This window comes from Parambassis ranga, chromosome 5 (genome assembly GCF_900634625.1).
Source record: "Parambassis ranga chromosome 5, fParRan2.1, whole genome shotgun sequence".
NCBI classification, from domain to species: Eukaryota; Metazoa; Chordata; class Actinopteri; family Ambassidae; genus Parambassis; species Parambassis ranga.
In genome coordinates, this window is record NC_041026.1 from 3,902,036 (window position 1) to 3,927,421 (window position 25,386).

The 25,386-nt window shown below is 46.3% G+C and overlaps 3 protein-coding genes across 3 annotated transcripts; 2 read left to right on the forward strand and 1 right to left on the reverse strand.

The window, feature by feature from the left end:
- Positions 1–394: 394 nt before the first annotated feature.
- On the forward strand, positions 395–6,660 carry LOC114436504 (FERM domain-containing protein 7). Its single transcript, XM_028406794.1, has 12 exons — positions 395–523; positions 3,019–3,123; positions 3,200–3,242; positions 3,596–3,674; positions 3,750–3,847; positions 3,944–4,058; positions 4,141–4,288; positions 4,506–4,601; positions 4,910–5,073; positions 5,160–5,228; positions 5,319–5,394; positions 5,473–6,660. Exons 1-12 carry the CDS (start codon positions 395–397, stop codon positions 6,658–6,660), a joined length of 2,310 nt encoding a protein of 769 aa, XP_028262595.1.
- A 629-nt stretch (positions 6,661–7,289) lies between these two features.
- LOC114435696 (serine/threonine protein kinase 26) lies at positions 7,290–19,048 on the reverse strand. The gene is made up of 12 exons (XM_028405599.1): positions 18,778–19,048; positions 12,661–12,729; positions 12,378–12,539; positions 12,222–12,278; positions 11,941–12,049; positions 11,699–11,856; positions 10,038–10,223; positions 9,639–9,781; positions 9,460–9,556; positions 9,281–9,343; positions 8,441–8,577; positions 7,290–8,344 (listed from the first exon to the last, which is right to left on the reverse strand). Exons 1-12 carry the CDS (start codon positions 18,796–18,798, stop codon positions 8,329–8,331), a joined length of 1,218 nt encoding a protein of 405 aa, XP_028261400.1. The 5' UTR covers positions 18,799–19,048; the 3' UTR covers positions 7,290–8,328.
- Positions 19,049–19,521: 473 nt separating this feature from the next.
- Positions 19,522–25,056, forward strand: LOC114436777 (palmitoyltransferase ZDHHC3). Its single transcript, XM_028407215.1, has 9 exons — positions 19,522–19,673; positions 20,328–20,416; positions 20,535–20,608; positions 21,035–21,147; positions 21,237–21,298; positions 21,703–21,823; positions 21,898–21,970; positions 22,053–22,230; positions 22,296–25,056. Exons 1-9 carry the CDS (start codon positions 19,549–19,551, stop codon positions 22,385–22,387), a joined length of 927 nt encoding a protein of 308 aa, XP_028263016.1. The 5' UTR covers positions 19,522–19,548; the 3' UTR covers positions 22,388–25,056.
- Positions 25,057–25,386: the final 330 nt, after the last annotated feature.

Sequence of the window (25,386 nt, forward strand, 5' to 3'; positions counted from 1 at the left end):
GCGGGCCACACAGAGGCTGCGTGTTGTCATGTTATCAGTTTAATTGTGTCGTCACACAGCGTGGAGCTGTGACGTGTTTTCAGAGTTATTCAGAATCTGGTGTTTATTGATCAGTTTGATCAGCTGTTAACCCTGGCGCAGAGCTGCTCGCGCTGACAGGGCGCTCACTCCGCCCTCACTTCTTTCTTCAGCGGCTGGAAACATCCGCGTGCCATTACGCATACGCAGCGCGCGCGCTTCAGAGGCAGCCACGGCTCCCAAGAGTGACGATGATGATGATGATGATGATGGTGATGATGAGGATGAGCTCGTGAAGCGGTGGATTTACTGATGGATTTCATGGAGGAACGCGGTTTGTGAGAGACGCGCACAGAGAGGGGAGAGAGAGGGAGAGATGGGGGACCGACACCGGCGGACCCGGAGACTGGGGAGCTTCACGAGCAAGACCCGGGTCTCCAAGGAGACCAAGCTCCGGCTGCGCGTGATCTTCCTGGATGACAGTGAGCGCACGTTCGAAGTGGAGGTAAGTTTCCCTGAGTTTTAAAACATCAGTCCTCCTCCTCCAGGCTGTATCGATCCTCTCCGTCCTTTATTTGATTATTGATTATTGGTTTCAGGCTTTTGTGTTAACCCTAACCCTAACTCCTCCAGAGTTCAGACCTGATGGAGCTCACTGACACGTTTCTGCAAGACAGAATGAATGAAGTTACTGGTTCACAGTTTGATCTGTGCCTCTGCTCCACATGTCCACCATCGTCCAACACCTGTCCACCTGATCTACACCTACAGACTGACACCTCCTCACCAAGATGGAGGAGGAGCTCAGTGTCTGTGTGGAAACCTCTAAAATGCTGACTGGTTATTGTATCCATGTTCTCCACAGACTGATCAATCCTCCTTATTGGCTTTATTATTGATAGTTGGACTGTTGGACAGGTGTCTGTCTGTCCAGGCCTGCAGATGTTTTCCAGCTGTGTGATGGGAAACACTCTGCTGTCTATGAATGGTCATGTGCTCCACTATCCAGGTCAGGAATTTTCAACACTGCGAGGCACTAACACAATCTAAAGAGAGCCTCTCAGTGTGTGTGTGTGTGTGTGTGTGTGTGTGTGTAGCTGGCAGTATTGTGTTAGCAAAGTAGCTCCATTTTCCACGCCCATGCTTTCCTCCCTGTCGGTTTCCCGGGCGGCCTGCGGGACATCAGCAGCATCTTTACAAGAGGAGGCGAGAGAGGAGAAGGAAGAAAGAAGAAGAAGAGACGGACGGATGAGAGCAAAAATAAACTGTGATAAATTTAGATCAGCTGGGAAACAGTGGAGGTAATGAGTCTGAGTTACAGAGCGAACCCACTCTGCAGTCACACAAACAACCGCTCCTTCATCAGACTGCATCTGCACAGCTATCCTGACACCCTGACAGCTGTGTGAAGGCTCCGTTTCAGGGCTTATGCTAAGCTAACAGGCTAACAATTCATTATGTTTACAGAGGAAGAAAGAAAGAGGTTCTCTCCTCTGACCCCGATCCGCACTCCCTTAGGGCAAAACCCCAATTAATGACTGAAGGAGAAAAAAAGATGGATGGGTGGATGTAAAGAGCAGGGTGGATGTAAAGAGCAGGGTGGAGCAGCAGAGTGTTTTATATGTACATTATTCTAGTAGAGTTTGAGCCTAAAACAGCTTTTAATCACCAGAAGTGAGTGTTTCAGTGCAAAAGTCCATGTGATTATAATAAGAGCCAAGAACCACGGACCAGTTCGAAGAAAGAAGTCTACAAAAAATGACTAAAGGCTGGAACATAATGGTGCCTCCTGATTGGCCCTGGACAACTGTGGGATCGGGTCCGACACTGATTAGTCCTGGTTCTCTTTAATGCCGGGTTTACACTGCCATTTTGGGCTGTCACAGACGAAAGACGAGCATCGTGGCTCCAGAACGGTGGTCTTACGACGCACTGTGAGGCAGGTTCCACAGCGGCCGGTGTCAGCGTCCTGCGACCAAAGACAAGCTGAGATCAAATTCTAGTGGTGTCAGAAATGTAGGATGACTGACTCACAGTGTGACAGCTGCTACGACCTATTGTTGATGTACGTCGTAACCGGTGATCGCCTGCAATTCAGCAAATGGTCATCGCACAATCTGCATCAAACTTGACGTTGTACCAAATCATGTCACACAGAAATCGCACAGTGCAGAGAGGCCAGAAGAGGTGAAACAAAAACAGACAAGAGTCTTAGGAACTGACCTAAAGGTGAACTTCCACTGGAGGAGGACACACAAAGGAACCCACAGTACCCAGAAACAGCCTATCAGTTCCTGCTGTGGAAGAACACCCAGACAGACCTGGAGTAGTGATCAGGCACTGCAGTGGAACAAGACCTTTTACAGGTTTATTGTCATTGCATGGGACCATTTGATGCATCACAAGTTCCTGTGTACTTATTTATTATATCTTAGATACTCCTAGCTTAGCATTAGCAGCACAGCTCTTAAAGTCTCCCTCCGTGCTCTGCTTTACTGGGTCTAACCGCTCTGCTGTTCATTTGTTTGCAGTAATTATGAGTCAGGCCTGTGTTCTCTCTATAATGGGTTACAGCTGCTGTGTCCCCTCCTCCTCATGACAAGTTAATGAGGGACGTCCAGTGACCCTCAGCGGAGTGCTAAACACTGACTAGCAGACAACCAAACACTAAAAAAAGGAGGAGGAAGTGAACAAACCACAAACACCAGCTTGGTGATTAAAGGGATGAGAGAGGAGCAGGAAGCTGTGGATTAAAGGAAGGAAAGGAGGCGAGGAGGCAGCCGACATCAATACGCAATAACGCCATCATGGTTTATTATAATGTATTGTAATCCCTATAACATCATTATAGGAGCTCTCATTATGCAGAGTTCTGGTGCTAAGCTGCAGCACACTGTGTAGAGGCCCCAGGAGTCTCCTCGGACTTCAGCTTTAAAAGTGTCTCCGTTAATGAAACCGTCCCATCATCCTCCTCACTAAGACTTTAACTCTGTGTTTCAGCAAAAGGTGTTAGGAGGAGACTTCTTCAACAAAGTGTGTGGACATCTGAAGCTGCTGGAGAAAGAGTACTTTGGACTGGAGTTCAGACACCACAGTGGAAGTTATGTAAGAAACACACACACACACACGTGATTAAAGTAAGTGAGCTGTTTTTGAATGTGTCGCCTCGGTTCTGCTGCAGGTTTGGTTGGAGCTGCTGAAGCCGCTGGCCAAACAGATCAAATGTAAGTCTTCAAAGTTCAAAAAACAATTACGCAACAAAATGCTAATAAACATGTCAACATGCTAATCGTTTTGTGTTTGTGTGTCATCCTTCTGACGGCATGCTAATATATAATATATGTAAGTGTGCTAACATGCTAACATTAGCATGCTACAATAAGTCTGTGTTAGCATGCTAAACATTAAACGCACAATTATTTGCTTTGTCTCACTCAGTCCCACACTTCCTGTTTACACCATATAGCACCAGTATCATTGTAGTTTTTGGCTTTTTTGTCAAGTTTTGTCGCTGTACACATGTCTAACCTGCGTTTTTTTTTTTCCTTCTTCTTCTTCTTTCTTTCTCCGGCGTCAGACACCAGTGATTTATTCTTCAGGTTTATAGTCAAATTTTTCCCACCAGACCCGGGACAGCTTAAGAGAGGCCTGACCAGGTGCAGTGATGCTATGCTACACAGTTAGCATCGACCACTTGAATTTGCAGGTGTAATGGTTTTGTTTGTTTGCAGGTATCTCTTTGCCTTACAGATAAAGCAGGACCTGTGTAACGGCAGTCTGACGTGTAATGACAACAGCGCCGCCCTGCTGGTCTCTCACATACTGCAGTGTAAGTTTAAATGTATCCACCATGATGTCATTGTCTGTTTGTTGTAATGTAGCGCTGCCACATGAAGACATGTGCATTGGTGTGTGTGTGTTGCAGCAGAGCTAGGGGACTACGATGAGGAGCTGGACTGTCACCATTTACAGATGAAGCACTACGTCCCCAACCAGGAATACCTGGACCACAAGATCATCAAGTTCCACAAGAAACACAGGTGTGGAGCAGTGCGTGCTGGACGGGTGGAGGAAGGTGCAGCTCACCTTCTGCTCACAGTTATCTTCTGTCTGTCTCTGTAGAGGAGTGTCTCCAGCGGACTCGGACATCCACCTGCTGGAGGTGGCGAGGAAGCTGGACATGTACGGCATCCGGCCCCACCCCGCCCACGACGGGGAGGGGATGAGGATCAACCTGGCTGTCACACACTCTGGAGTTCTGGTCTTTCAGGTATAGATGTAATGATTCATAACAGGCTTCTGCCAGCAGGGGGTGCTGTTTCAGCTCTATTATAAACAAATATCAGATGAATTTAGATGATTCCAAAATGGTGACTCATCATCTTTGGTCGCTCTTTGACTGTTTATGTTGTGTCACAACTGTTCGTCTGATGAATTGATGACCAGGTTGGTGTGATAATGAAGAGGATGATGATGATGTTTTTCAGGGAAACACCAAAATCAACACGTTCAGCTGGGCGAAGATCCGGAAGCTGAGCTTCAAACGCAAGCACTTCCTCATCAAGCTGCACGACAAAGTCGGGGTGAGGACCTGTCTGAACCAATGAGATTCAGACCGTTTCAACCACAGCTTTGTGGCCACTCACAGACAAAGTGAATCATGGTTATCTCGTAAAGTCTCGGCAGGGTATGTCCGAATGGTTGTAGCCATTGTAGCAGGGTAAACTCAGGTCCTAGGCTCAGGTAAAAATCATGATTCAGTGTTGGACCAAACCTGGAACCACCATGACAGGATAGCCAGACACCGTGTAGCAGTCACTGGGTCTTTTTTTTGGTGCTGTTGCACAGCCAGGTGTGGTCATGATGTTTTAGCTGTTTTTTATCTGTCCAGCCCTCCTGTAAGGACACGCTTGAGTTCGCCATGGCCAGCCGGGATGTGTGTAAATCTTTCTGGAAGACATGCGTAGAATATCACGCTTTCTTCAGGCTGGCCGAGGAACCCAAGGGCGTACACAAAACGCTTCTGTCCTGCAAGGGCTCCAGCTTCAGATACAGGTGAGAAAAGATCTTCCACTCACTGACTCTCAGTAAGACACTGTGTACATGATCAGGACTCTTTAATGTTGTGTGGTTTTTGGCAGTGGGCGAACCCAGAAGCAGCTGCTGGAGTGTATGGGGTCAGGAGACAAGAAGTCTTCACACTTTGAGAGGTGAAAACAATAAGCTCTGCAACCAAACCACTAAACGTGCCTGCTGCTGGAGTCCGGACATTTCATTCATGTCTTTATTTCTCTGTCCAGGACTTACTGTCAGTCAGACTATGATCCTCGACAGTGTCGATCGTCTCCTGATCTCCTCACCGACGTCTCCAAACAGGTAGAGTTCAGAAACATTCCAGGACCACAGCTTCATAGATTCATCTCTACAAAGTATCATATGTGATTGTCTTTCCAGTTGTACGAACATGCCCATCCATTCCCGCGCTCAAGCCGTGCTCTGGTGGTCCACAGTCAGGACGAGTTGGATCCACATGGCGTGAACGAAATCAGTGAACGAAGGGCTAAACGCAGCCAATCATCCGTGGAGGTCAGCCACAGGTCCTGCCCTCTGGCTCAGGTCACTCCGCTCTCTCCGTCATCCCTCCATCAGTCGCCCAAGTTCAGATCTGCTTCCACATCTTTAATGGAGGACATGAGGGGAGGACGGATTGGCGTGCAGCGCCAAGCCCAAAGGTTAGCCGGCGTCTATGGCAACCGATCACGACGGCGGCCCAACCCTCAGCCACATCCAGACACCGCTCAGCAACTGGTTCTTCTCTATCCCAACAACCCTGCCTACCAGTACCACCCTGTCCTCCCATCATTCCCATTTGCCGGTTCCTCGCCGCTAAATCGACACCCCTACCTGACAGACTACGTTGCCGTGTCCTCACTCGAGCGTTTCCCACATGTGAGGCGGCGGGATTACGTGACAATGGATGGCCTGTCGCAGCCATCCTTCTACCCACTGGGCCACGATTCACCGTCCCTTTCACCCATCAGGAGGAACCTCCGCTCTTCAGGCTCAGGCGGCCTGGGATTAGCCAGGGTCTATCAGCCGGGAAGCAATGGAGCCAGATTCTTGGGAGTGGGACACACAGAGGCGGGACATTACAGTGACGACTCCAGATTCCTTCCTGGCCTGCCTCGCCGCGTAGCCAGCCAACCCGATGTCAAGTTTCCAAGGAGTTCCAACCCCGCCTTCAACCCCGCCTCTGAGTTTCGTCCACTCGGTTACTACCCCCACCTGACACGACCCTCCAGACCCACCTACCTCCCGCTAAACTCCTCGCCTCTTCCTGACCGCCCTGCTTCACTGTGCATGTTCGGCAGCGCCTCGGGAAGCTACAGCGACTCGGACCCTGAGGTTTTCTATCCATATTACTGCCCAGCCCCCCAGGTGGGGAAGGTGGTGCGACCCGGTGGCTTAGCCAGGATGAGGTTTTCCTCCGGAAGCCTCCAACTGGACGAGGAGGAAGAGGAGGAAGAAGAGGAGGAGGCGGCAAAAAAGGAGCCAAAAGTTGAAGAAGAGAAGAAAGAAAAGAAGAAAGAAGGAGGAGAAGAGACGAAAGGAGCAGCGAAGATCACTGAAGTCACTCTGTAGGGTGAACTCTGAAGGGTCCAGACCCAGACTCAGGATGACACCGCAGGCTGTAGATAAGACGACCCATGTGATAAATGTGTGAGAGGAGTGCAGGTGAAAGGTTTTACCTCAGGATTCAGGCTGTTTGTGAGATGTGGTTGGATTGTTGGATATGCAAATAGATCTCTTTAGATATCTGTCAGACCAAGAAGACTCTGCTTAAAACGCTCTAGACCTACAGAACACAAACACACAGTTCAGATATATGTTGGATTAATGACTGTTTGACATGGTAACTTGGAGGTCTTCGGCTCTGGATTGGTTTCATTTTTCTCAGTTTTAACATGGCCGCCTGTGTGGATTGACTCATTTTTTGGCCCGGTCCTCAAGTGGCCATTTGAAGAAGTGCAGTGTTTACGTGTTGGTTAAAAAAACCATCAACAGAACCGCCTGAACGCTCGTCAGATTTCTACCTGTGTTGCCATATTCTGAGTCCTCCTGACAAATCAGTGGCTGAGCTACAAACACACAAAAAACACACTGTAATAAAACGGCTTCGTTATTAAACCCTGTTTTTCTCTTTTTCATTTAAGGACCGCTGGTGGGGGAAAAAAAGAATCCAAAAAAACAGAAAAACCAACCACACGTTGCTCAATCAAACTTAAATATTTATTCATAAACTCTAAAGTCCCGCTACAAAAAAAACCAGAATACATCATTGAAAAATCTTACATCTTTCATCGTACATGTCCCGTCCCTTATGTTGTATAAAAAGGCAAAAATATACAGTGACCAAGTTTTATAGTGTCTTTGGTACAAACTGTCAGTAACACCTTTTATTACAGCTCCCTCTGTGTGTTATATTATACGTTCCAAATGACGCATAACGCAGCAACATTTGATAATCTCCAAGCTAAATAACAGCTAGCTAGCCTACTGGCAGCGATTTTTCACATGAAGAGTAATTCTGTCCATAGGTAAAGTACCGTGTTTAGCTACTATGATAGCTGTCAGAAAATGGCCGCCATTTTTCACATGTAGACTGACATAATTATGCTACTTTTGGATCATTTTGGAGAGGAAAAGTTCTGAATTCATGAGTTTAACATATTAAAGATTCATGAAAACAACGACTGAAAGGTTGACATCAGGGAGCTGTAAGTAAAAAGCATTACTGAAGACATCGCAACAAATGTAATATTGGCATTTAATCTTTCTCAAGTGCTACTGAACAAACATATAAACATCGACAAACTCAGGGGAGGTCATGACACTAAAACCATATCACTGCTGACGGACAGGAAGCCTCCTCTCTTCATGCTACTTTTAGAAAACAGCTCATTGCAAAAAATAGAAGGCACATGATGAAACTTCAGGATTTAAAGTCTTTAGTTTCAATTAAGGCAGACAACATGATTTTATATTAAACGTTATTATGCAAAGAAAAACAAAGAACCCGAAAAACAAAAAGCAAAGAATTCATCTGAACAGGTCTTCAACCAGCAGCAGTGAATATGTATATATATAAAATATAGTGTATATATTACATTAGTGTGTGTGTGTGTGTGTGTGTGTGTGTGTGTGTGTGTACAGCGAGGAGACGTTGCACAGCAAATCTCCTCTGTTGCCAGCGTCCAGCAGCGTCACCGTGCGGAGACACAGTCTCTGTCTGTCCTTCATGTCTGTCCTTCAGTTTTTGGTGAATCTGAAAGGGGGAGGGGCAACATGAGTCAGGAGAGCGTGGACCAATGAGATTAAAGGATGAGGAGACAGACGAAGAAAGAAAACAAAACAAACGTACTTCTGGTATCTGGCAATGATGTGTGTGACCATCCTGTCCGTGATGCCCGGACAGACATCCTCAGCCAATCGTATGTTGCGTTCGAGCTCCTCGATGGCCAATCGCTGCTCAGAGTGCTCCTTGTGCTGCTGCTTCAGCTGCAGACAATAATAAAAACAATGTCAAATAAAACATGAATCAGGGTGAAGGGGGGTTGTTTTGTTGCCTTCGTTCTCATGTCTGACACTACTGCTAGAAGTCGGTTAGCTTAGCCTAGCATAAAAACACAGCTAGCTCGGCTAGCCTGGCAGAACATGAGTGTGATTTTTATTTAGATTAGTGAAAGCTAATCATCGTTAAGCCCACATGTCAACAAACTCACCAGTGCTAAGCTAAGCTAAGCTAATCTTAAGTTAACCTTAAAAACAGCGTGTGACGTTTTATGCTATAATTGGCTCTGGTCTGGCCTGGTCCTTGTGCTATGCTAAGCTAAGCTAAATGTTTCTCAGCATTAACTTTCAAGATTAAATTGACAATCGTAGCCTGGTCCAGGCTTTGTGCTAAGCTAAGTCTTTCTAAAACCAAAATGGCGAGGAAGCAGAGAGAGGCCCATATGCTAAGCTATACACAAGAGCTTTAGCCACTACCACATCCAGGATCATTTGAGCTAATTAGCAAGCTAGCTTTAGTTACGACAGAACACACAGGCTTCTACACAGCTGTCATCAAACGCACAAACTGCCCCTTTAAACCCGAGTTGTGTTGTTTTATTGTGCCACAGAAGCAACAACGTGCCGTCACGTTCAAACAGACACAATCGTGTATCTTTACAGGCTGCTCTGTGAGCGACTGTGTGCTAACCTCAGTGAAGATGGGCGAGATGACCGTGGTCAGGCTGGCAGATTTACTCAGCTGGTCCTGAGCCTGTAAAGACAGAGAGGACGGCTCTAAACACGTCACGTTTAATCAGATTTCTGCAGAGATCGTCGTAAAAAATAAAAAAATCTCTTTAATTTAGATGAGTGTTCGAGAGGACTGACCGTTCCGTTCAGGACCTTCCTGCCCTCGGTCTTCTTCTTGCGGACGGTGGTGAACAACCACTCAGGAGACTCGTTGTTTTCCTTGTTACTGGATTCACTTTACACAAACACACAAACGTCACAGCGTTATTCACACAACTGATGTGTTACGAAACGACAGCACCGTGTGTAAAACTCACCTGTCGGAGTCTTCAGAGCTGCTGTCGCTGTGGCCTTCCTCCTTCCACCTCCGGTACCGGTCGATCAGCTCGCTGAGGTAGGACGTCTTCTTACAGTGCTTGGCGATGAACTTGTGTTTGAGCAGCTCTTTGGCTGTGGGACGCTGCACAGAAGGGTAGACGTCTTAATGAAACTGAAGTGAAGTTATTACTGAATGACTTTTGTGGAAACTTAACACTTCTGTGTCCACCAGGGGGCAGCAGAATGCTACAACACCCACACCAAGCACAGGGAAGAACAAAAAGTCAACTTCCAGAAAGGTAGGATTTCTTTGACAGATCTGGTGCGTTCAGGGATCACGGAGGACTGTGGTGATTTTGCCTCATGTGTGTGTGTTTGTGTGTTTGTGTGTGTCTTACAAAGGAAGGGTCCTTGTTGAGGCAGGACTCGGTGAACTCTTTGAAGCTCTTGGAGAAGTCTCCCGTCAGCGTTGGAGGGGGAGACTTGGGGATGTGGAAGAGCACTCGCATCGGATGCATGTCGGAGTTCGGAGGTTCGCCCTTGGCGAGTTCGATGGCCGTGATGCCCAGAGACCAAATGTCGGCCTGGAGGAGGAGACAGAGCACAGGAGGACACAGCTGGTAACTCACCCGATAAAAGGACTTTAATGAGCTTATTTACTGTGTGTGTAGGAATACAGGTTACACAGCTATCTGCTGTTTGCCTGATGGCTGCGCCCCACTACCCATATGTCAACCTGGGCAGGAACACACTCTCTCACTAGCTGATCATGCACACAGGTTGAATGTCACGTCTTCTCAACTTGCTCAGACAATCATGTGGAGGCCCAAGTAAGCAGCAGACGTTAACACACACACACACACACACACACACACACACGCACACACAGGGTGTACAGTTGTAGCGGAGCTGTTCAGGGTCACATTACAAAGGGATGCTCGGTCACCGTTTGACTGTTAACTCTGCCAGCTCCATTACTGTGACACACGCTGACCATATGGCAGCATGTGGCAGGAACACACACACACACACACACAGCCTTTTACATGACTGTCTGAAACCGTTTCAACAAGTCGCTCTTCGTCTTTCTTCCCTTTTACACAAAATTCACAACAGAGCCGGTCGATCTGAACACGTGACTCAGAACTCCTGCAGCCATGTTTTTCATTTAAATCAACAGGAGTGATGTTGCTCTTGCTTGCATCTGCCAGCCGCTCAGGTTTAGATCCAAGTGTTTGTGTCAAACGTTGCTATAATTAGCTGCTTCACTTCTTAAATGAAAGGCAAAGATGTGTTTTGTGACAGACCTCACCAGGGAAGATGTCCGACCCAGCTCACCTGGCTCCTCTCAACACTCCAAACTCCTTCCTCTATCCCTACTGAACCCCTACAGAACCCATGATCTTCTTCTTTTAAGTAAACTTTGCTACCAACTTTAAATTCTATCAAGCTGGTGGCTTTGAACTTTGAGCTGAGCGGGATGACGATCATCAGCCCCAGAGGCGATCAGATAAACCCTGAAGAGAAGCTGCTCTGCGAGTCTCTTCTTGCACATTTGTTGTCACGTTTCCAGAGAATTTCACCATTATTTGATGTCTGACGGCGAGACACACACACAACGTCAAACCACATCAGGACACCGAGTACACACACCCTGATGGATCCGCCTCATATCAAAAGCACTTGTTATATAATCCTTAAGTGACCTTTGTTTATTTAATCAGCCTTTCACTGTGATCACTGAATGATGCGCTCTTCATTATTGAAGCCATTATATGTGACGCTTTGTGTCGGAGGAGGACGAGGGAATCCCTGTGAACCGAAGAGCAGCTGGACGCCGAACAAAAGATCAAATAAAAGCTAAAAGAAAAGAAGACGGCAGGACGGAGGAGACGCTGCTCCGAGATGCAAATGTGTGTGGAAGTGATGCAAACCTCAGAACAACAAATCCACGTGGATCAGGTCGCTACGGAGACAGGCAAATACGGCACGGCAGGGATCACTGACTCCTGCTACGCTGCAGTGCGTGAAGGCAAAGACTCTTGAGAACATGTCTGACCTTGGAGTCGTAGGCGGACTGCTGGATGACCTCAGGAGCCATCCAGAATGGGGTTCCTACGAAGGTTTCCCTCTTGATCTGTGTGTCCGTCAGCTGCCCGGCCACTCCGAAGTCAGCCAGCTTCACCTGGCCGTGCTCCGACAGCAGGACGTTGGCAGCTGTGGAGAAACATCAACACCGTCACTTAACCCAGGAGGTCACGGCTCCACACCCCAAACACCAGCCTCTGACCCGAGCCCCACCTTTGATGTCTCTGTGGATCTTCTTCTCCGAGTGCAGGTAGTCCAGCCCCTTCAGGATCTCCTTCAGCATGGTGGCGATCTGAGACTCATCAAACGGGCCTGCTCGCAGCTGTGCACACACACACACACACACCAGGTGATGACACACATACAAAACATTCAGACACGCCCGAGGCTACACATTCAAACACACCCTGCCCAGTTTCATCAGAAAGTTTAATCATAATAAACGTCCTAAGGAAAGCAGTTAACCGATCAATAAGTCCAGGTCCAGGACTCACCAGGTCGAGCGCTGAACCCCCTCCAAGATACTCCATGATGATCCACAGTTTACTGCCCTGAAAGAGACAACAAGCGTTTGTTTTCAGTCTCAGCTGGAGCCCCTCAATCCTCCTACATTTCCCATCAGCCCCGCTGCCTCCTGCCCTGCAGCTCACCTTCAGGTAGGAGCCATAGTATTTGGTGATGTAGGGACTGTCGCACTGACTGAGCACCGTGATCTCCTGCTGGATGTCCTCGATCTCATCCTCAGCCTCCTCCAGGTCGATCGTCTTGATGGCAACGACACTCTGAGTGCGATTATCGATGCCTTTGAACACCTGCGGGAAGGAAAGAGTAGACGGAAAGATAACAGAGGTTAGAATAAAGATTCAGACATGACAGAGAGGAGGAGGAGGGAGGAAGACGAAGCAGAAAGAAAAGTAAAACAATGACACCGACCTCTCCGAATGACCCCTTTCCAATGCGATCCAATTTGGTAAACAGCTCCTCTGGATCAATCTGAGAGCTCTGGAAACAGGAAGAAGACAATTTATTTATTGATTGATTAATATTAAAACAGCATGAACACTGAGCGCTTCCCTCAGGCTCCCAGCCCTGTTTTTTCTGTATTTTCTCACACTTGATGAACTCTGTGCGACGCAGCGGCCATGTTGTCACCACAGAGTTATAAAACGCAGAAGGAAACATGCATGACAGTTAAAGATAACAGGAACTGAACACACACAGCTGCCTGACACACACACACACACACACACACACAGCAGACATATCTCTGAAGGCCTGGAGTCACTTCCTAAACGCTGCTGCCGCTCAGCTCGTACAGGACTGTGTTTATGGTCTTTACTGGCGACTTATTGCTGCAGTTTGACAGTTGACAAAAGATGTTATTTCTTCTAAAGTTTATGTGTTTACTGTGCAAACTAACTGGACACTACATCAACAACACACTCTAAATGTAGACCTGCTGGCTGGAACGTTAACTGGCTTGAACTTTTCTGTGTTTTGTTTCAACTGTTGTGGTGCTGGTATCAACACACACACACACACACACACACACACAGCATCACACTCTGTCCTTAAACTCCCAGAAAACCTTTAATAAACATCCCCACAGACGTGCATGATATTCCTGTGATGCGGGTTGAGCTTCCTCTCTGAGCTAAAAACAGAACTCACACACACACACTGGGTACCCACAGTGTTGCCACACCCTGTCAGCACACACAGCGGTTTGTGTGATGATACTTTTAGCTGAGTGCAGAGAGGCAGAGGAGTGATGAAGCCGAGCAGTGTGTGTGTGTGTGTGTGTACACGATGCGTTCAACCCTCTGTGTTAATCTGTTTGCCAGTTTGCCTCCAGACATTGTGGAAACTGACTGGTTACATATCAATTATGATGTCATAAGATAAGATAACAACCCATGGGGTTTCCCCAGAGGACATGGACGAGTCCATCCCTCCTTTACTTCAGATGAAGAGTTTAGTTTTTTGTAACAATGAATCATTAACAATTGATAATCCATACTTTCGTACCCTGCAGCAGACAGAACCGTTAACCACAGAAGCTACAACCAGTGTCGTTTTCCTTCTAAATATTCATTTTATTTGTATATTTACATATTTTACTCAACGTAAAACAAAGCAGTGTCCAAAACTGCAGTTCCTGAACTGGCCACTAAGCGGGGCTCTAATAAATCCCTGCAGATGTTAATCTGTAGGGATTATGTATTCTTACAGCACAAACTTCAAATATGGACACTTTGACATGGAAGTCAGTGGGACTGGCTCACGTTTAGAGCTAGCCCTCAAGTGGGCATTTAAGGAACTGCATGAAATTTAAGGAGCTAAGTTGGATAACGTGAGTCCTTTCCTGACGTGTAATCTTCACCTGAGTCCACATGTTCCTAACATCTTAAGGCGGACTCTGTGTGTCAGGTCAGGAAGAGTCGCACAGGACTTCCTGCTCAGCCAGGCAGGTGGAGGAGTTTGTTTTATAAATACTCAGACACAGCATCAGAACATCTTTAGTGAACCTGAGCAGCCACACGTTGACCTTGCAGCAAACCAACAACAACAGCTGGGAGAGGGAAAAAAAAGGAAGTTAAACATTCAGCGCCGGCTCAATCATTACAGCGAGCACGGCGGCTTGGTTACTGCAGACACTGTTAACGTTTGACCGCAGGTCGGTCTGGGAATTTTAATTTCAGCTTATCGGCTGGTGACATTTAAAGTGAAGTTTCATGCTCAGCCAAACACAAAATGTCTTAAAGCTTTGACTGTAAATCACCTACAAGGAGGTACATCAGAAAATGATTAGGTCAGTAATATTTAGGCCAGACTTTCAACTTTTCAAGGGTCTTTGAATGCATCATGAGTGACACACGGGCGCTGTCAGTAATATTCATTCATTTTAAATTTCCACAGCTGAGGAGTGTGTGTGTGCTGGTTTCATGGAGGTGCAGGGCTTCATGCTGCTCACTGACTACGTGACAGGAGTGAGAGGGTTAAACACTCTGACACAGAGGAATTAAATGTCACAGTGGGGACGAGTTTTACACCTGTGAACAGAGGTGATAAGAGTCTGACTCAGGTCAAAGGGACAGAGCGGAGAGAAAGGCGGAGAGTCGGGTGGAGGAGGTCAGTGAACTCAGCCCGCTCCTTCCAACACACACACACACACACACAGACACACACCAGGCTGCCGGGAAAACTTGGACCAGGCTGTGGAAACTCTGTGTGTGAGAGAGAGAGGGCTCCATGTTTTTACTAACAAGTGCTGTCCAAATATCCCAACAAAACAGCTCTTGTGTGTGTCTGTGTGTGTGTGTTAGAGGTCAAAGGGCACAGCTGCTAAAGGAGGAAGTACAAACACGACATTCCGAAAAAAAAAAGACCTTTGTGGAGCCACATCATGTGAAAATGTCACCGCTCTTCATCATTTCCTGTTTTATTAGACGCAGCTTCAAAACATGATGCAACTCACTGAATCATCCGAGAACAAAACTAAACAAACAAACTTCTTTAACTCTACTGTTGGTAAACAAATTTTTCTTTTACTCATCTACGCAACTAAGAAGCCGTGATTGAGAAACACTCAGCGAGTATTTGGTGCAGCTTTCTACTGTAGAAACGAGGCTCTATTTTTTTTTTTCTATTTGTAGTCATGAGGTGGAGACGTTACCCTGCAGGGACCAGTGAGCCCACACTGACTGAACATGAGGGAAAAACACCAGAAACTGTCCAAATAAAAACAGGCCAAAGCACAGAACTGGATCTTTTGTAAACAAACAAACAAACATGTGACCAGAGGAGTGTGGAAAAGTTCTTGTATGATTCAGCCCGCAGAGAAACTGACTCACCCTCTATAATCAAACCCTACAGGCTGCTGGCTGCTGATAATTCCTCACCCAGGAGTCTGCTGCAGCCTGTGATTATAGACTACATGAGATCCGAAAAGGTGCTGCCGTCAAAACACGAAGAGAAGAAGAAGAAGAAGACACGGACACACCTCCGATGTGAACGGATCAGACGGATTTACAACAGAACGGTTCAACATGCGAGCACGGGAAGAACTGCAGAACAGATCCCCCGCTGGAGTCACACAGGAAGCTCTGGTGTTCTTTAACAGGAGGGGTCAGAACATGGAGTCCAGATCCTGGAGGACTTCAGTGTGGAAAGGAAGAGACCCTTTTTCCTCTGCTGCGCTTGTTTCTGGTTTTTGGACCATGAGCGCTCCACGTCTTTTTACTGATGCCTGATGTTTGTGCGTCTTCTTTGTTGGTGTTTGTCACCATCACAGGACATCAGAACACCAACATCTAAAAGCGAAACTGACCCTCATCATGGGAGATAAGCGTCAATAAAAATGTGTCCCACATGTTCCTGACTGCCAGGAACCTGCCAGCTAATGATCCATCAATCAAGTCATAAAACTTTAGAAAGAACTCCAGCTCTGCTGTCAGGCAGCCTGGAGCCTGATCACTGCCTGAAGATGCAGCTGCTGGTGTAGTTTCAGTTGAAACAGACTCGTTGTTGGTTAATGATGAACGGTGATGTGCATGTTTAAGCAGCCCACTCAGACAGGAACTGGATGGGTGCCTCCATGAGATGAATCAGATGACGGATCCTCGGCTTTGTTTATAAAGTGTCCAGATTAGGTTTTTACAGCCACACTAGCAGCTCCGTGAGGCTCAGACAGCTCCACCTAAAATGCTAACATTAGCCAGCGATAGCTGTTCAATTGGCGGTTTTCCACTGCAGGACCAATCGGCCGATAAGAGCAAATTTCCTTCTATAGACCTGCCCCTGTAGAGGTTCTTCTGAACCACAGATGTTGATTTACTACTGAGCAGGTCTAAACAGGCAGATTAAAGGGCAGTTCCTGAGAGTTCCTGCTGTGGAAAAACACCTAATGTGCCTCACAGCTGTTAGTTAAGTAGTTTAAGACTGGAGCAGGTGGTACCGTGAGTCAGCCTGATCGTCTATCTACTGGCTAATGCTAACGTTTAGCAGACATGTTCATCACCTTAGCATGCAGATAATGACTGTCAGCTGTGCTCTGTGTTTCAGGAGGTCTCCCAGCCTGTGACGTGCCGTGGGAAACCCTGAAAGAGCTCATGCAGCCATGTGCTGCCTGCAGCCGCCAAACAAAGACCGTATTATTATTTGCAGCAGACTGTGAAAGTCAATGATGGAGTCAGCTGCTGAACTTGTGTAATGATGGCACCATGTTCGGTGATGACATCAACTTTATTGTTCTGCATTGTGTAACGGGTCTTACACACAACGTTCAGGTGTGTTCAGTGACTTCTGAGAAAAACATGTCAGGCTGTTTAGCTGCCTACAAAAACTGCAGTACCTTAAATGGCCACTTGAGCGCTGCCTCTAAAAGTACTACTGTACGTTTACACTTATTACACCGCTGGGGTCATTGAACACACCACCAGAATACCCTAGTCCTAGAATCTTACGATTAAAAAAATGCGACTTTTACGTCAGAAAACCAAAACAATTCGCATAAAGGAGCTAAAAGAGTCGCAGTTTTTAAGAAAACCTTCATTCTCAACATAATTCTGTTTAAAAATACGTATTCTGACAATAAAGCACTATAGTTTTAAAGGTTAAGTCAAGTTAGGAACCTGGCAAACATGTCGCAGATACACAGCGTGCTCCACCGAGCAACATGCACCTGCGTCTGACAACAGGAACAGCAGCCATTTCTGTCAGCGCCTGTGTCGGAGCTGCTGCTGCTGCTGCCAGGTGTTGTTGTTGTAAGCAGCCGCTGACACCACTTCAGCCCCGCCCACCCGGGGCACACAGAGCAGGCAGAGCGAGCCAGTCCCACAGGTAGACACACCTGAAAGCCGGCCAAACAGGAGGAGGAGGCCTGAATGCCAAACAGTTTCCAGCAGCAGAGACACGTGTCCTCCTCCCCAATGATCAAAAGCAGCCAGACTAATCATTACACAGCCGTCATATACCGCCAGTCCAACGTTAAACCACGCCGTCATAAAGCCACAGCCCAACAAAAGACCACGCAAAGTAGGTCAGTGGCAGCGCACGGAGGCTAAAACACGCCTAGCACACGCTGCATCACCCAGCTGATAAAACACTGAGCTATAAATAAGCTCTCACAGTCACCATGGCAACATCAGATAATCAGAGTCAAACATTTAAAAAAAGGGCCTGAAGGTCACAGTGATGTGAGAGGACGGGTCCCAGCATCACATCATACACACAAAGCCTGAGTGTCTTTAAACTCAACACAAACCTCACCAGCTGAGACGCACTAATGCTACAGGATGTCCTGAAAGGGACTTCAAACTCAACTTTAAGGGCCGAAAACTGAAAGCAAACCTCTGTGACAGAAACACCTGAAGGACAATCACACCTGGAGCCAGCACGTCACCTCCTCAGACTAAAAACACACAGAAACACAATGAAGCCGGTGTGGGCTGTGTACGTTTTCCACTTTTCGTGGTATATTTACATTAGTTGAGTTGTCTTTGTGTATGTTGTGCAGCATATTCTCTGTTTTTAATGTTTCATTTGAATATTTTTCACTTTATTTATATCTAAAGTTATAGTATAAACCACCAGAGGTGTGTGATATGTCATCAGCTCCATGCTGTAAAGTATAAAAACTCATTAAAGTGACGTTAGAGCCAGTGTCTCAGTATAAATGACTCATTTAAAGAGACGTAAACACCACAAAGTCACGTTATGGTTATTTCTATACATATCATATCCTGTATGATGACAGCTGAGGTCACTAGGTCAACAATTAAAGTAGAATTCTGTATAATTATGTGACTATTGTGACATAAACACCCTTTAATTCAGCTCTGAGAGCCAGTGTGTGTGTGTGTGTGTGTGTGTGTGTGTGTGTGTGTGTGTGTGTGTGTGTGTGCTCATCTGAATGCTGAGTGCTGGAAGTGTGTGTTGGTCATGTTTAAACACACTCAGCGGCCTGTTGTGTTCCTGTTGTGTTGCCTTCACTGAGGCCCGCACAGAGGCAGCGGCGCCGGTGACACGCAGCGGCTCGTCCACCTTTACCTGCATACCAGGAACTTCCATGGTTACTTCGAAGTCTGAACGCCCTGTTCCTCCTCCAGGTCTGTCTTCTTCTTCTTCTTCTTCCTCCTCCTCTCTGACTCCTGCTGCTGTCTCCTCTTCCTCAGTCTTCCTCAACAAACAAACTGTCCTTCAAAGGGAAAAAAAATTCAAAGTTTGATTCGAATATGTCCGAGTGGAAAAGAGTGCAGGCGAACAAACTCCAAACACACACAGACACACACAGTGTGAGTCTGCAGTGAGGAAAAAAGTGTTGACGCGCTGGTTACTGCCTACTTCAGGGGAGGAGCCACGGAGTGTGGAAATGTCCGCTTTACGCAGGAGGCCGTCTGCTGCCACCTGCTGGCTCACTTTGTACGGCGATTATTTTATTACATTTATGATTTATCGATTATTTTATTTTTTATTATTCTTAATCTCGTTTGTTAAAACTTTGTTTTAGTGCTAATGTAAACGAATTATACATAATAATTTGAATTTTTACAGAGAAGGTACCCAAGTATTTCTATTCTGTTCTATAACCATCAGTTAGAAGCAATAATTAGAAAATTTATTACACAAAATTGTTAACTTAATTAAATGTAAAAGTTGTGGCTCACTTATCAACTAGGAACATTACAAAATCTTCGTTTTTTTTTAACTAATTAGCCCTTAAATGCAACATTTCCGACGGTCCTGGAAGGCAGCGTCTAGTTTCTGTCTGACGTCACCCGGAAGCGAGGGCGGGCGAGAGGGGGCGGAGCCCGGTAGAAGATGGCGTTCCTCCGCTGTTGGAGAGATCCCTGCGGCGTTATCTGTTTAATTCTAACGTATTTCAGCGTGTTCTACGCGGACTACGTGGTCATACAGTATGTCCTCCTCCCCGCCTACTCCAACAGGTTCGTACTTTGTGTTTTTAAGTCACTTAAACTGTGATGAAACCAACATGGCGCCTGCGTCTGTGCGCTGCCTCCATTCATTTCACGAGCCAGCGGCTCTGACGCGTCTGTCTCCGCTATAAATCGAGTCAAAGCGGTTTTGTTTTGTTTTGTTTTGTTTTTTATTATTATTGTGTGTTAGTGTTGTGTGTCTGTGTGACGCCACATGACGTGCAGATATCCGTTTGTTTACGAGCCGCATCAAAACAGTCCGTCAGCTGTTCCGCGTCCATGGAGTGAATCACAAACAACAACAACAACAACGTTTCAGGGCTTCCTGTGTTCCAGATCAATATTTATATAGAAACCTGTGTGTTTTATTTATTTATTTTACGGAAGAACTCTTAATTTCTTTGGGAAGGTCTAAACCAAACAATTTGGGGGGCTTCCTTTAATTTATACAGTGTTTTACGGTAAAAACCATGTTTGCTTTTGGGGGATTTCAAATGTATTTAACAGTGTTTAGGTCATGTGACCCCATAAGGCTAAACCTATATCAAATGTTGGGCCTCCAGGAGCAGATACAGGATTTTTAAAGAAGTTTTATTTCAGTAGTCTGAAGAGTTTCAGCAGATAACCAGAGTCTGGCCTCCTGTTGTTGTCTGTCTCCGGCAGTGTGTGGTGCACTCTGCACGGCTCAGTGTTCAACCTGATTCTGCTGCTGCTGCTGGCCTGCCACTCCAAAGCCGTCTTCTCAGATCCTGGTCAGTATGTATGAGTCCTGGCTCGGTTGGAAACTGACAGTAGATGTGAATGGATTGAGAACTGGAGCTTATGTTGTTATGTTAAGATGTAAACGTGTAAACGTGTCGGTGTGTTCAGGGATGGTGCCTCTTCCCGACACGGCCATCGACTTCTCCGACCTCCGCTCCCAGTCGTCTCGGATGAGCGAGCGGGTGAGTTCATTTCCTGCTTTTTCTTTAAAGTCTAAACTTGGCTGCTGCTAAATGTCCAGATCTGTTCAAAGTCTGTTTCACGTTCGGGTTCATTTTTCTTTGTTCTTTAAAGCATCGTAATTTTTCGTTTTGTTCCTGAACTCAGCGGGAAGCAGCTAATGATACAGAGGGCGTTCCAGGAGGCCGTGGCTGCCTCTGAAGAGTGTTATTAGCAGCGCTGCACTGTGTTTATCTCAGGGATCGTCTGTATTTACATCTGAACCGCTGCACCCTGTCCGCTGTCTGAGCCTGTCATTATGTACTCAAGAGCTCAAATCTGTGTTTTATTGTTGTTAAATCTTTCTGAAAAACAAACTCCGTGTGTGTGTGTGTCTGCCTGACACTGACAGTTGTGTTTGTGTTGTGCTGGTCTGTGGCTGTTTCCAGGGCTGTGAGGGCTGGACGGTGTGCAACCGCTGTGAGACCTACAGACCTCCCAGAGCGCATCACTGCCGAGTCTGCCAGAGGTGTATCCGGCGCATGGACCACCACTGTCCCTGGTCAGAAGACGCCGCCCGTCAGTCAGTCATGCGCCCCACTCTCCGTCTGTACATCCTTCATCATCTCATCTGTCTGTGTGATGTTTCAGGATCAATAATTGTGTCGGGGAGCTGAACCAGAAGTATTTCATCCAGTTTCTGTTCTACACCGGTGAGTTCTACAGCTAGCTGTCGGCGATCTGTTATGTACGAGCTACGACAAAATGCTAAAAAAAACAACTGCACATGCTAGCTAACAGCTAGAAATGCCTACTTTTCTACTAGAAATACTACTGCTAGCATGTACCCAGCTCTTTGTTAGCTATCAAGGAGCTGGTTGATACAAAATCAGGTCTGAGTTTGATGCTAATCTGTGTTTGGTGCCATTCTAGCTAGCACGTATCGTGCTAGAAAAATCATCATGTAGAAAAACACTACAGATCTGTTGGGTTTAGCCTGTTTCAGCTAGCCCCAGGCTAACAAAGATGGCCGCCAGCTATTCGCACCCTGAGCAACTGTTAAAATCAGCTTCCTTTCAGAGACTGCTTGATACTGATACTAATCCACCGTGTGCAGGCGTGGCCAGTCTGTACTCCCTAGTGCTGGTTGTGTCGGCGTGGGTGTGGCGGATAAGAAACGAGCGAGAGGGCGACGCGGAGAAAGAAGGCGAGGAAACGCCCAGCAAACACCTGATCGTGTGAGTCCTCGGCGGCGCCGACCTGCCTGCTGACGTGCGTCTCAGCTGCTCACTCTGTTCTCTCTGCACCTCAGGGCTCACTACATCATCCTGCTGGTGGAGTCGGTGCTGTTCGGCGTCTTCGTCATGGTCATCTTCTACGATCAGGTACACACACAGATGTGCGGGCTCTCTTTGCCCTCTGTTTGGACTTAAAGGCTCTGATCCGCTGCCGGTCTCCGCCCCTCAGCTGGTCTCCATAATCACAGACGAGACGCCCATCGAGCAGATGAGAAACAGGCTGATGATCAAGGACAGAGGCTCCACATCTCCCTTGTCATCCTCCTCTTCCTCCTCACAGCTGCAGCACCACCCCTCACACACCCGCAAGCCGAAGCTGGCTCTGCTGCGGGAGGTCTTTGGAAGAGGTGCGTGTGTGTTCATCAGCTGCGCTTTGGATCGGTTTCTCTGTTAACCCTCCTCCTCCCATCAGGTTCGGTGCTGTGCTGGCTCCTTCCTCTCCACTCCAACCCTCCGTCCGTTGGCGGCATCTCCTACTCCGCCCTTCCCGACTATGATGTCTGACCTTTGACCTGTGATGGCGAGGGAATGGCGAGGAAGGTTTTTCTGTGTGAATGAGTGGGTTTTCTGCCTAACTATGATGTCGTATCTTTGGACTGGGCATTGACGAATGTGTGTGAGTGTGAGTGTGTACATTATGAATGAATGAATGATGCACCAAGTGTGTGACTTCCTTCCCCAGGAGCTTAAAACAGAAGTTGAGCCTCTGACTCAGGATGAAGGGGGACCGGAGGCCTGAGCTCAGTCCTGATGTGTGGCTTCATTACCAGCACTCTGGAAGCACTGACCCTGTGTGGACACTGACGGGAGTTTTAATCCAGCTCATATTTACAAAAAGAATCTGATTTTAAATATGACGTTACCCTCAGCATCCTCCTACACATCAGTCAAAGCGCAGAGCTTTTCTTTATCGTGGTATTTCGGACTTCTCGACAATATTTTAGGACGTTTTTAGTGCACAGACTTTATGTCGTCGCTTCGTCAGCCTTCATAGAACCTCCGGGTGCTCTGGTCAACACTCAACATTCAAATCTGTGAAAACAAACGCTGCCCCAAAAAAAATCTGTTACTTTTTAAATTACAGAATCAAAATCAATGTTGATTTTGGTTAAAGCTTTAAAGAAAACTAAGCCGATATGAATATCAACCCTGATGTGCAAAGAAGGTCAAGCTTTAAATTTGGTGACGCCCGAAAGTACGAGGACACCCGAACACAACAGCCTTCCTCTGAGCTGATGCATCAAAGATGATGAGACAGTTTAAAATGATGCCGAGCGGTGTCACAGACTTACTACCAAACACACACACAGAAGGTGCAATTTCATATCCAAACACAGGAAGAAGACACAAAAGTATTGTTTACTGTCATTTACCCTAAAATTCTATTTTTAACTCTCTCTCTCACACACACCTGTCAGTATTCTGCTTCACCTCAGTGACGGGACGGTTAGAACTTATTTCTTGTTTCTAACTTTTCCGTGGAGTTAAACTCTGTCACTACTTGTGTCTTTGTGTGTGCGGGTGTTGCTGCCTTTCTTCACTCATGTGGCTCTTTTATCGTGACAAAGATGTGCGTATTTAGATGAACACATTTCTACGTATGATCAGCATGACAGTGTTTTTCAGAGGGGCAACTCCACCCTGTGGTTTTTCTACGGTTGTGTACGTAGTTATTCTGCATTCTGAGTCCAGCCTGGAGATTCAGATGCACAAAAAGGGACTTTAATGACGACCGGCGGTCCTCAGGGGTTAGGATTATACGTGTGAGTGCTGCTGGTTCAGAGATGAAGGGAATTCTTTTTTCGTATGTCTCCGGTCACATGGACAGATCTGCCTTTATTCATGTTTTTAAATATATGTTCTGATAACGTGTCGAGTCAAGACCAGATAGATGTTCTGAGAAACATTTAAAAAGCTTCTTGTTGCTTTCACACTCTGAACAGCGCCTCGTGTGGACACTTTGTGAAGTACAAGTGTTTAAAAGTATGTTTGATCTAACAGCTCATGTTCAAACTAGATATACTTTTGTGTTAGCGTTCATGCTAGTCCAGAAACATTACTGCTTTCATTCTTTGCACAACCAGGAAGCTAGTGGATGGTCAGATTAGCTTAGCATTTAGCCATTTAGTGGATGGTCAGATTAGCTTAGCATTTGGCCTGGAATTTCTAAATCAGGACAGAATCATGTGAAGGTCTTGTTCATGTAACAAAAATTGAATACAGGAAGTCATCTAGTGGCCATCAGTGGTATTGCATTTTTAGTGAATTTGTTCTAACGGCCTGTTTTGGCACCTGAACCAAGTCAGGCTAGGTGTTTGCAAATATTTGAGGTTGTAATGCTAGGCTAAGCTAACCCACTGCTAGCTCGATAATACACAAAGATAACATAATGTTAGTGAACGAACACAAACGGATAACAGACAGCATGATGCTAACTATGAATTTCCTCATGTGATATTTCCGGCACGTTTGTGCGGTCATTGTGCGATCTGTAGGTCATTTATTTTGTGGTGTGTGTGTGTGTGTGCGCTCATCTTGCTGCTGGTTTTTATAGTGACTGCTCGCTTTTTCTGAAATGTTTCTCAAAACCACTTCTTCACCCTGGTGTGTTTGTTTTTGTACAGAAGAGAGGTCACGTTTTATATTGATGATGTGCAATTCTGATGAAGGGACGTTACTGAAACTGATCTGTTTTTCCATTGATTTTTTTAAATTATTTTTTTGTACGGGGTGCGCTTGTTTTGGTCCTCATCGCTGCCTCCGTACCACTGATTTCTCCAGCAAAGTACTCTTTTTATCCACACTAAAACAAGCGCACCCCTTCAGCTGTTCTACATGACAGCGCGAAGGAATGTGTGTACAAACCAGGAGGGCGTGAAGTGAACACTCGGCCGCCAGCAGCAGCAGCAGCAGCAGCAGCGTGGGGAGAGGCTGGTCTCTCTGTCCCGGTGCGTGGTTACCAGGGCTGGCTGGTCGGCTGAAAATAAGGAGAATTTCACGTCCTGCAAATAAAACCAACAGAGTTTAATATCATGTGGCTTCATGATGAACACGTTTACAGCCGACTGATGTTTAATTTATTACGTGTTGACATTATGTGTGACCTGTGTGTTATTATTGATATGCTGCTCTGGCTCGTTGAACTGGAAGTAAAACTGATGTCTTTTAAAGTACTCCGCCTGTTCTTGTCTATTTTTTTTCATTTTTATATGTTATGAAGGAGTTAAATAACCCAAACACTACATGTTTGAGCAGCAAGAGTTAATCTAAAGTCATGACAGCCAAGAAAAGGGTGAAGACACCAGTAGGTGTTATAACAAAGTTATAAAGCTCTAAATTTTAACGATTATTAAGCATTGGATTATTATAAACACTAATAAATGTTGGGTTAAAAACATTAAAGTGTTGGTAAAACATGAAAACAATAGTTGGTAGTGAAATAGTTAAATGACGTACACATGTAACTCTATTTAAAGTGTTGTTATTACTACCAGTTATTAACC